This window comes from Vulpes vulpes, chromosome 4 (genome assembly GCF_048418805.1).
Source record: "Vulpes vulpes isolate BD-2025 chromosome 4, VulVul3, whole genome shotgun sequence".
Taxonomy (NCBI): domain Eukaryota; kingdom Metazoa; phylum Chordata; class Mammalia; order Carnivora; family Canidae; genus Vulpes; species Vulpes vulpes.
This window is the reverse complement of record NC_132783.1, coordinates 24375466-24386924: the sequence shown is the minus strand read 5'-3', so window position 1 is coordinate 24386924 and position 11459 is coordinate 24375466. Positions and strand designations below refer to the sequence as shown.

At 55.2% G+C, this 11459-nt stretch overlaps 1 protein-coding gene across 1 annotated transcript; it reads left to right on the top strand.

The window, feature by feature from the left end:
* Nucleotides 1-261: 261 nt before the first annotated feature.
* LOC140598543 (adenylate cyclase type 1-like) lies at nucleotides 262-8698 on the top strand. The gene is made up of 4 exons (XM_072755344.1): nucleotides 262-414; nucleotides 770-915; nucleotides 8268-8462; nucleotides 8601-8698. The coding sequence occupies exons 1-3, from the start codon at nucleotides 290-292 to the stop codon at nucleotides 8447-8449; spliced, it is 453 nt and encodes a 150-aa protein (XP_072611445.1). The 5' UTR covers nucleotides 262-289; the 3' UTR covers nucleotides 8450-8462; nucleotides 8601-8698.
* The last annotated feature ends 2761 nt before the right edge of the window (nucleotides 8699-11459 follow it).

Here is an 11459-nt window from a genome sequence, read left to right as displayed (position 1 = left end):
GGGTGGGGCTGTAGGAGGCAGGAGCCGAGGGCTCATGCGGAAGGCCCGTTGGACACACCTGCTGTGGGGGCCACCTGTGGACAGACCAGGGCGGCAGAGGGGCTAGTCACCTGGCTCAGCACTCCCTCCGGCACCTGACTGTGGCCGTGCGTCCCAGAGCCGGGCGGGGACCCCGTTCTCCCGCCTGTTCAGGAGAGCCTCTCCTCATGGGTGTACACGAGGGCCCAGCTCATGCCCATGACCTGTTTTTTGCAGGTCGGTGGCCGAGGCCACTGAGGTATACAGGAACATGTGTGTGGGGCTGCACACCGGCAGGGTCCTCTGCGGGGTCCTCGGCCTGCGCAAGTGGCAATACGACGTGTGGTCCAACGACGAGATCCTGGCCAGTGTCATGGAGGCCGCTGGCCTGCCTGGGTGAGTCGGGGGGAGGCGATGCGCTCCGGGCCAGAGGACTGGTGCAGGTGCTTCTCAGAGCCACCTGGGAGGGGCCTGCGGGGGGGCCCAAGGACCCCCGGCCTCTGCAGGAGCCACAGTGGACGGAGAGGAGGTCCGAGGCTTGGACCACCTGGTGCTGTCGCTTCTCTCTGCTCATCCCCTGCACTCACGTGAGGAAGGGAGGCCCCGTGGCCTCAGAGTCCGGAGGGCACGCCGGCTTCCTCCTGGCACTGTGTGTCCAAGTGCCTGGGCTGCCACTGACATGGGGAGCCTGAGTCCTGGATGCACCCGCGGGGAGGGCCGCCCTGGGCATGGCGGGGCTGCTGTGTTGCAGGAAGGTCCACATCACAAGGATGACGCTGGCGTGTTTGAATGGTGACTACGAGGTGGTGCCGGATCACGGGCACAAGAGGAACAGCTTCCTGAAAACTCACAACACGGCACGAAACGTTCTTCATCGTGCCGTCTCACCGGCAGAAGGTAGGCTCCGGGAGGGGGACGGGGCCCCCCTTGCTTGGGCCTGGGCCAGGCCCTTGGGATGGACGGGCTCCTGGAACCCCAGGCAGAGCCCGGGGTCCTCTCGGGGGCGGGGCCCCCTGCAACCACCCTCCCCCCACTGACCTTCCTGGGCCTCAACTCCTCTCCAGCAGCACAGGTCAGAGGTGGGGCTGCTGAGGGCTGAGGGTGCTGTGCATGTGGGAGGGCCCGTGACCTGCATGGGGGCCCTCAAGGGTTTTGTGCCCAAGGAAATGGATTTGGGTGTGATTAAGGGGGCCTAGTTCTTCCAGGGCTCAGGCAAGAGGTTCAAGTCACAGAGGAGGGTCTCAGGGCATATGCGAGGGGTGTGGTGCACAGACAGGGGGCGCAGGGCATAGGCAGGGGGCACGGGGCACAGGCGGTGGGCGCGGGGCACAGGCTGGTAGGGTGAGGGGCACAGGCAAGGAGCGGGGGACACAGGCATGGAGCGGGGGACTCAGGCAGGGGGCACAGTGCACAGGCGAGGGGTGCGGGGCACAGGCGAGGGGCAGGGGCACAGGCAGGGGGTGCGGGGATCAGGTGGGGGGTGCGGGGTATAGGCATGGGCAGGGGACACGGGCGAGGTGTGTGGGGCATATGTGAGGGATGCGGGGCACAGGTGAGGGGCAGGGGGCATTGGTGGGGGACGTGGGGCACAGGCGGGGTTCATGGGGACTAGGTGGGGGTTGTGGTGCACAGGCAGGGAGCAGGGGGCACAGGCAAGGGGCTGGGGGCAAAGGCAAGGGGCGCTGGACACAGGTGGGGGTTGGGGGGCACAGGTGGGTGATGCAGGGCACAGGTGGGGGGCGAGGGGCACAGAAGCGGGGAGCGGGGGGCACAGGAGGGGGGTCACGGTGCACAGGTGGGGTCTGGGGTCACAGGACGGGGTCTCAGGGCACAGGCAGGGGTCGTGGGGTACAGGCGAGGGGTGGGGGCGCAGGCGAGGGATGGAGGCACAGGCGAGGGTTGGGGGGCACAGGTGAGGGGCAGGGGGCACAGAAGGGGGGGCCGTAGGGCACAGGTGGGTTCTGGGGGCACAGGTGGGGGTTGCGGGCATGGTCCTCACCATCCCCCCCCACGGGGGGCAGGGTCTCCCCATGTCCGTGTTTCCTGGTGGGGTTTTGGGGGGAAGCTTCCTGCCCATCTCTCTCAGGCCCTGCGTGGCTGCAGTCAGGATGACGGGCTGCGCGAGCTCTCTGGTGCATCTGCCACCTGCCCAGCCTGGGTTCCCACGTCCTGAGGGCCCCTGGCAGCTTCCCTTTCTTACCACGTTCTTGTGCATCTGTAAGTGTCCCTGAGTGAGTGTACATGCGTGTGCATGGCCGTGTGTGCATGAGAACGCATGCATGTGCTCGTGCGCGCCAGCCCTTCCCTCCCTCCCTGTTGTCTGATGTCCCTGCTGGATTCCTGCCCTACCTGGGAGCACAGGGCCGTGTCCCTGATTCCTGGCCCAGCCCCTGACCCCTGAACCTCTGTCTGCAGTGCGGGATGCCTCCCAGGTGGGGCCGTGCACACCTGCCGATTCTGGTCCTTTGTCTGTTTGCCGGGGACAGCGGGTCCTGGCCTCCCACCTTGGGTTTGCCCCCGGGGTGGAGACGGGGCAGTGACAAGGCCGGTGGTTCCGAAGGGCGGGGAACAGGCACCGAGGCTGGGCCAGGATGCCAGCTGGGCAGCTGGGGAGGTGGATGTTGGGTGACCCTGCTGGGCAGGCCCTTCTGCCCACAGGCACTGTCCCCACTGCCCCCCGGGGCCCGTGTCCCCGTTGAGATGGGGTCTCTCACTGGCCCTGTGTCCCGGTCGTTCATTTCCATGCCTGAGTCCTGCGCAGGCACCCTCGTGTATGGCCAGGGCTGGCTCTCTCGGTTTTCTGGACGAATGGTTGTAGGTATGACTTTGGCATCTCTTTTCCACTATGTATTATTACTATTATTATTACTACTATTATTATTATTAGGCTTATTTATTTATTCATGAGAAACACAGAGAGAGAGAGAGAGACAGAGACAGAGGCACAGGCAGAGGGAGAAGCAGGCTCCACACAGGAGCCCGATGCAGGACTCGATCCCGGGACCCTGGGGTCATGCCCTGAGCTGAAGGCAGACGCTCAACCGCTGAGCCCCCCAAATTCATGTCACATGTGTGTGCGCTCAGGGCCTCTGTGAGTCAGCGTGGGCATCGTGCAGTTGTACAAATCCGTTGTCGTGGCTGCTTGAACAGGAGAGAGGTTAGCTTTCTTACACTTAAAGTGAACCCAGAGAGCAGGCAGGTGGGAGCCCACGTGGCAGCTTCATGATCGTCTTGAGCCAGACCCGTGACCCTGTTCCGGCCTGCCTGCCGTCATCGCCACGTGTGCCAGCACGGATGCTGGGGCTTCTGGTCCTTGAGTCCTCGTTTCAGCTGGCGGGATGGAAGCAGAGCAGGGAAGTCCATGTTGGCCCCCAAGCTGGCTCTACTGCCTGCCCACCCCCATCATGCCCACGTCCCCACAAGGCCTGGTGGCGAGCAGAGCGCGTCGGGGTCACCTCTCCTGCCTGGGGTCAGCCAGCCCAGCCAGGCCTCCCGACTTCCCGCAAGGGCCTCTTGCTCCCTGCGGCTCTGCCTCACCTGGGTCTCTGCGTGGACTCTGGTGCTTCCTGCTGGCAGCACGCCGTGACCCCCTTGTTGTGGGTCGCAGACCGGGAAGCTGGAGCAGAGATGTTAGGTGCGCCCTTGGGGCTTCACGGCTGGCCCGCACCCAGGGCTCTGTACCCAGGCCTCAAGCCTGCCCTCTGGCAGGTCAGGAAACAGGCTCAGGCGGCCAGAGTCTGCACCAAAACGGGCATGTTTCCTCGTGACCTTGGCTCTGACTTGTTTTCTGAGGAAACACTATTGTTGTGGAAAGTCCAGGGAAGAACGCCAAAGAGGGAGTGCGTGGCCTCGCTGCGGGGCAGGGGGGCGGGGGGGTGCAGCGGAGGTCCTGCCCTCGAAGGAGCTGGGCCTGCTGTCCCAACCCATCCTATGTTCTCGCTGCGTTCCGGAGGAGGGTGGTGATGCACCACCCTGGCTGCACGCATGTCTGTGGTGGCACCACACAGTGTGCACACTGGGGCCCCCGGCGGGCTCCCCGAGGTCGCAGCTCCCCAGGACCCATGCACCCGAGCTAGTGATGGGTGCCGCTGGGTGGTGCCTGTGGCTGTGCCCTGGGGTGTCTTGGCGGCCACACTCGGGGCCCGGAACGTTCCCTCACGCCACGATCCCCCTTCTGCTGAGCCATACTGTCCCCTCCCCAGCCGCCGGGCCCCCCATGGACGGCTCTCCGTGCTGACTTCTGCACTGAGGACATCGTGGACGCGGACCCTGGGATGCGCCCCGTGACTCTGGCTCCTCCTCACTCGGGATGGAGCCCCGGGTCCCCCGTCCCCCCGTGCTCTGCTGGCATTCCGCGGGGCGGGCGGGCCACCGTAGGCGGACCCGTTGAAGGATGTTTAGCTTGTTCCCAACCGTGACTGTTAAAAATAAAACCGCAACATACGCTTGCGTTCCCTTTCGTGGGGACCAAAATGCTTATTATCTGGGACAGATGCCCAGCTGTACTGCGGATGGGTCTTGTTTTTGGTTTTTGTTTTTTGTTTTTTTTTAAAGAAACTGCCAAACTGTTTCCAGAAAGGCCGTCCCATACCACGTTCCCGGCAGCCACGTGTGAGAGACGCAGCTTCTCTGCGTCCAGCCAGCTTTGTGCTGTCTCTGTTTTTAGAAAATTTTGTCTGTTCTAACACGTTTAGTGACTTGTGTTTATTGGCATCTCCCAGGTGGCTCGTCATGCCAGCCACCTTTTCAAGTGCTTGTTTTCTGCCCATATATTTTCTCTTTGTTGGCAAAATGTCTGCTTTGTAATTGGAGTGTTTTTTTTTCTTGGTACTGTTGACTTTTTGGAGTTCTCGATGAATCCTGGATCTGATTCTACTGTCACACGTGTGGCTTGTCTTTCCGTTCTGTTCACAGTGTCTTTCCCACGACAGAGGTTTCAAATTTCAAAGATGTCCGATTTACTGATATTTTTTCCTTTCTGGACTGTGTTTCTGGTGTTCTAAGAATTTTCTATGTAGCCCAAACCCTAAAGATTATCATGTTTCTTCTAAAAGTTTATACTTTTATGTTTTCTGGTTAAACTTATGGTGCATTGTGAGTTAATATTTATATGTACATATATTTTATCACATCGTTTAAGTTAGATTTGCCAACATATAGCATAACACCCAGTGCTCATCCCGTCAAGTGCCCCCCTCAGTGCCCATCACCCAGTCACCCTCACCCCCCACCCACCCCCTTTTCTTCCACCCCTTATTCGTTTCCCAGAGTTAGGGGTCGCTCGTGGTTTGTCTCCCTGTCTGGTTTTTCCCATTCATTTTCTCTCCTTTCCCCTTTATTCCCTTTCACTATTTCTTAAACTCCCCATATAAGTGAAACCATATTTCTCCGATTGACTTACTTCACTCAGCATCATACCCGCTGGTTCCATCCACGTCGAAGTAAATGGTGGGTATGTGTCATTTCTAATGGCTGAGGAATATTCCACTGTATACAGAGACCACATCTTCCTTATCCATCATGTTTCCATGGACACCGAGGCTCCTTCCACAGTTTGCCTATTGTGGACATTGCTGCTAGAAACATCGGGGTGCAGGTGTCCTGGCGTTTCCCTGCATCTGTATCTTTGGGGTAAATCCCCAGCAGGGCAATTGCTGGGTCGTAGGGCAGGTCTATTTTTAACTCTTTGGGGAACCTCCCCACAGTTTTCCAGAGTGGCTGTACCAGTTCACATTCCCACCAACAGTGCAGGAGGGTTCCCTTTTCTCCACCTCCTCTCCAACATTTGTGGTTTTCTGTCTGGCTAATGTTCACCGTCCTCACCAGGGTGAGGTGGGATCTCGTTGTGGTTTTGATCTGTATTTCCCTGATGGCCAGTGATGTGGAGCATGTTCTCATGTGCTTCTTGGCCACGTCTATGTCTTCCTCTGTGACATTTCCATTCATGTCTTTTGACCATTTCAGGATTGGATTGTTTGTTTCTTGGGATTAAGTTTGATAAGTTCTTTTTATAACATGTGAGTTTTAGGTCGAATTTCCTTCTTTGCACATGGACGACCAGTTGATCCAGCCCCCTTTGTTGACAAGACTATCCTCTTCCATTGAACTGCTTTTGCATTTAGTAAAAAATCATTGACCATACTGGTGTGAGGCTGTTTCTGGGCTCTCTATTCTGTAGATCTCTGTGTCTCTCCTGGCACAAGTGCTGTACTGCTCCAACCAGGGTAGCTACACAATCAGTCTTAACCTTGGGTTGAGTGATTTTGAGAAAAATGAGCTATTCTCATCCCCTTCCCTTTCCATTTATATTTAAGATAAGCCTGTCTATGAAAAATTTCCTGTTAGGAATTTGATAAGAATTACATGAAACCCATGCACCGCGGGGCACCTGGGTGGCTCATTGTTTGAGCATCTGTCTTCGGCTTAGGCCCTGACCCGGGGTTCTGGGATCGAGTCCCACATTGGGCTCCCTGCATGGAGCCTGCTTGTCCCTCTGCCTGGGTCTCTGCCTCTTTCTCTGTCTCTCATGAGTAAGCAAGTAAAATCTTTTTTTTTTAAAGAACCTGTGCACATCAGTATGAGGATAATCGACAGCTTTACTGTGTCATGTCTTCTCATTGATGAGCACGTGTGTCCCTCTGTTCATTGAAATCATTGATTTCTTTCATCAGTATCATATAGTCTTCAGCATACAAGTTGTGTACGTGTTAGATTTGTACCTAGTACTTCGTTTTTCTCCATGAGTACATATGTCACTGAATTTTAACTTTGGTCTTCACATACTGATTATTAGTTTAAGAAATACACTTCTTTTTCAAGAGAGAGAATGAGAGTGCACAAGCAAGGGGAGGAGCAGAGGGAGAAGGAGAAGCTCAAGCAGATTACTTGAGGGGGCCCGATGTGAGGCTTCATCCCAGGACCCTGAGATCATGCCCAGAGCTGAAACCAAGACTCAGAGGCCCAACTGACTGAGCCACCCAGGTGCCCCAAGAAATACGTTTTTTATGTTCATCTTGTATCCAGTGACCTTATGGAATTCATTTGTTCTAGAGTTATTTCCTCCCCTACATAGAATATCTATGTACGCCATTGTGGCATCTGCAAAGGGACAGTTTTCTGATGTTCTTTTTTCCTTTTTCTTGCCCTGTTGCAATGGCTGGGGTTGCTGAAAGCACTCCATCTTTCACCAGCGAGTACTATAGTAGCTTTCAGTATTCTGTAGATCTTCATCAAGTTGGAGAACTTCCCCTCCCTCCCTAGTTTTCTGATCTTATCAAGAATGAGTGTTGAATTTTGTCAGATTCAACTGTCAAATTCTCTGTGTCAATTGACACAACCATGGGATTATTTATGTGGTGTATTGTATCGATGGGCAGATGTGTAAAAGGATCTGCATCTCCAGACATGGTCATGGTGCATGCTTCTGTTCTGAGGCTGCCGAATTCTATTTGCTGTTTTGTTAAGGATTATAGCATCGGTATTGAAAGAGATGGCCTGTAGTGTTCCTTTTTTTGTATTGTCTTGGTCTGATTTTGGTATCAGGATGATTCCGACTTTATAAAGTGAGTTGGAAGGTGTTACCTTTTCTGTTTTCTGGAAGAGATGATACAGAATTTGTGTTAATTCTTCATTCTTAAATGTTGAGTAAAATTCTCCAGTGAAGCCACCTGGAGCTGGAGATTCATTTTTCGGAACCTTTACAGTTATGAGTTGAATTTCTTTAGTAAATTACAGGGCTAATCTCATAATCTTTCACGTTAGGTGAATTGTGGTAGTGTGTGTGTTCCCGAGTCGTTCATTGGTCCAGGTCGTCAAATTAATGTGTGTAATTGTTCACAGTATTTTCTTATTACCTTTTTGATGTCAGCAGGGTCTGTAGTAGAATTGTTTTCATCCCCAGGTTTGTTAGTCTCTCTCTCTTTTTCTTTGTCATGCCTGCTGGAGATTTGTCAATTTTATTGATATTTTTAAAGAAACAACTTATGTTTTCTTGCTCTCTGCTGGGTTCCGCCCGCATCCACATGGAGTGCCACATTTTGAACGTCCCGTGCCCGTATTTGCAGACGCAGGCGTCTCAGGGCCAATGATGTGCTAAGTCACCTGGGATCTCAGCGCCAGCAGGTGGTGGAGGCATGACCACATCTCGGCCCCACACCTGCCCCGCCAGAGAGCAGGCTGAGGGAATGGAAGAGCTTTTTCTTCAATAAGTGGAGGATTTGACATTTATTTTTTTCCTTCCTTGGTGGCAGCAGATGGCATTGAGAACCACATCAGAGAAACTCAGACACCGCTAATCGTTCTCTGCGAACGTCATCTACACCACGCCGGGCATGCGTGTAAACAGGTACATCGGCCGCCTCCTGGAAGCGTTCCAGATGGAGCTGGAGATGGCAGACCTGGACTTCTTCACCCTGAAGTACAAGCAGGCTGACCGCGAGCTCAAGGTAGGTGGAAGGGGCCCCAGGTGCCGTCCCCCACCCGTCTCCAGGCGGCGTGGTCCCCAGGTCCCAGGTGCCGCTGCGGGGACCCTGCATGTGTCCTGGCAGCTACAGCCACTGATGGGCGGTCTCCGTGTCTCCCAGTACCACCAGCTCCAGGACGGGATTTCACCAGTGCCGTTGTGCTGGCGCTCATCCTCACCGCCCTGTTCGGCCTCATCTACCTTCTCATCATCCCTCAGTAAGTGTGACGGGCCTGGCCATCAGGGCAGGAGGGTGCCAGAGGCCCTTCCTCATCTGCTCGTTGCCCCCGTCGTCCCTGGCACCGAGACGGCATGAGCCACAGCCTGTTGTCCCCTGGTTGCAGTCAGCCGTCAGGCCCTGGTGGCACACGTGTGGGATGCTCACGCTCAACTTCTCGTGTGTCATTTACACAGTTCTAAGACACAAGATATTTTCAGCGCCTTTCCATCTGCCCAACGTGCACCCTTGCCTTCAGGACAGATTTCGAGGGACGTTGTTTCTTTTTTTTTGTTTTGTTTTGTTTTGTTTTGTTTATTTATGATAGCCACAGAGAGAGAGAGACAGAGGGGCAGAGACACAGACAGAGGGAGAAGCAGGCTCCATGCACCGGGAGCCTGATGTGGGATTCGATCCGGGGTCTCCAGGATCGCACCCTGGGCCAAAGGCCGGCGCCAAACCGCTGCGCCACCCAGGGATCCCAGGGACGTTGTTTCTAGGTGCGCGTCATCTTCAGATATGTTAAAGTGAGAAATAGTGGCCTCTGGAAAGGAAGACAAACGTAGTAATTTAGTAATAATCAGTTACCCAAAGTCTGAGTTTGGCAGTGCTTGTTTTCAGGAGGAAAGTCCACTTTCCTTCCAGAGAGGCCACATTCTTAGACCCCCTGGTGGAGTGGCTCTCCTTGGGTTTCCAGAGTTTCCAGGAAGCACAGGAAGCTGCTCCGTTCCCAGATGCTGTAAACACGGCGACCATCTGATGGCCCGTGTGGGGATCAAGCTTTTCCTAGAAAAGCTGCTCCCAGATGACTTGGCCCAGGAGGGCAGTGCCCAGCAGCAGGTCCTCCATGAGGGAGGACCTCTCCATGGGCCCCGCTGGTTAGGAGTTGGGGGGAAGAAAGAAAGGGACTTGGTGGAGCAGTCGGGGGTTGGAATTGCGGGCACTTGTTGGGCACACCTTGCTTGGCCCCAGCCGGCAGTGACCCTGCATCTTCTGTTCTAGGAACGTGGTTGACCTCTTGCTCCTGGTGTTCTGCATCTGCTTCCTGGTGGCCTGCGTCCTATACCTGCACATCACTCGGGTCCAGGTGTGTGTGTGTGCATAAGTCCAGACCTGCCATCACCTGGGTCCAGGTGCATGTGTGCATGTGTCCTGTACCTAGACATCACTCAGGTCCAGGTGTGTGTGCGTGTGTACTGTACCTGTACATCACTTGGGTCCAGGAGTGTGGGTGCGTGTGTCCTGTACCTGCATATCACCTGGATCCAGGTAGTTATGTGTGCATGTGTCCTGTATCTGCACATCACTGAGGTCCAGGAGTGTGTGTGCATGTGTCCTGAACCTGCACATCACCTGGGTCCAGGTGCTTGTTGTGTGTCTCCCTGACCTGCAATCCACATGGCCCAGGTGCCTGTATGCCTGTGTCCTGTACCTGCACATTACCTGGGTCCAGGTGCCTGTTGTACTTCTCCCTGACCTATGGTCCATGTGGACCTATGATCCGTGTGTGTGCATGTGTGTCCTGTGATCACCTGGGTCCAGCTACTTATGTGTGCTTGTGTCCTGTACCTGTACATCACCTGGGTCCAGATACTTATGTGTGCATGTGTCCTGTACCTGCACATCACCTGGGTCCAGATACTTATGTATGCGTGTGTCCTGTACCCTCACATCACTCAGGTCCAGGAGTGTGTGTGCATATGTCCCGTACCTGTGCATCACCTAGATCCAGGTGTATGTGCCTGTGTGTGCTTACATCCTGCTTGTGACAGGTACATGTGTGTCTTGCATCTGTATATCACCTGGGCAGGTATGTGTATTTGCCTGTGTCCTTTACCTGCACATCACCTGGGCCGGTACATGTGTGGCCTCCGCTTGTCCTCTTGACAGGACGGTGGGGCAGTGGAGAGTAGCAGGAGCTCCCCAAGCCCTTTTGTGTGCTGGATCCTGCTCAGAGTTCCAGGAGCGCCCCTGGGACACTGGGCAGGTGGTCCATAGTGATGGGATGAGGGCCGTGGGGTGTTCTGAGTGGAGAGTCCCTCAGGGCAGGGAACCAGCGATCCATCATACGCCTGCGTGGTGGACAGGACACCTGCACTGTGGAGGGTTCTCTGTTGGCTTTGCTGCTGTGAGCTTTGGGGTGGGGGCTGGGCTGGCTCCATGGGTGGCTGTGCTCCTGGGACAGCGCTCGGTCCCAGCCCCGCTGTGGCTCCCCCGTCCGTGTCTTTATGCACCCCATTACCCTGCTTCACCCCATGGCCATGTCCTGCTGACTCAGGATTCTCTTTGTGTAATTGTTGGAAACGGCAACTTTTTAAAAAACTAAATTCGCTTTTATCCACTTTACTTCTTTGTTCTTCATTGGGAACTTTTTTTTTCTTTTAATTGAAAAGATGTTATTTATTTAAACCAATTTCCAGTTGTTTGTTCTTCATAGGGTGATACGTGGTTTGGAAACTGCAATTTTCAGCTTTAAATAAGATGGTGTTTTCATGTAATTTTGGGGGAGAGTGTGACAGGTGGAGCTGACTCGATGGCCTGCCACCCCCTCCCGGGGAGCCGGGAGCCGGGTGCTGTGACGGACATGTCCCTCCTGGCAGAGGTGGCTTAGCCGAATCATGTGGAATTCGGAGTGTCATGTCCGTTGGTGCCTCTGCGCTAGCTCTGAGTGTCCTCCCCGGGGTGTGGCCCAGAGATGGTGTGGAGGGGTGGCAACCAGCAGGTGGGGCCCAGCCTCAGTGGAGGGAGGTACGGGTGGGCGAA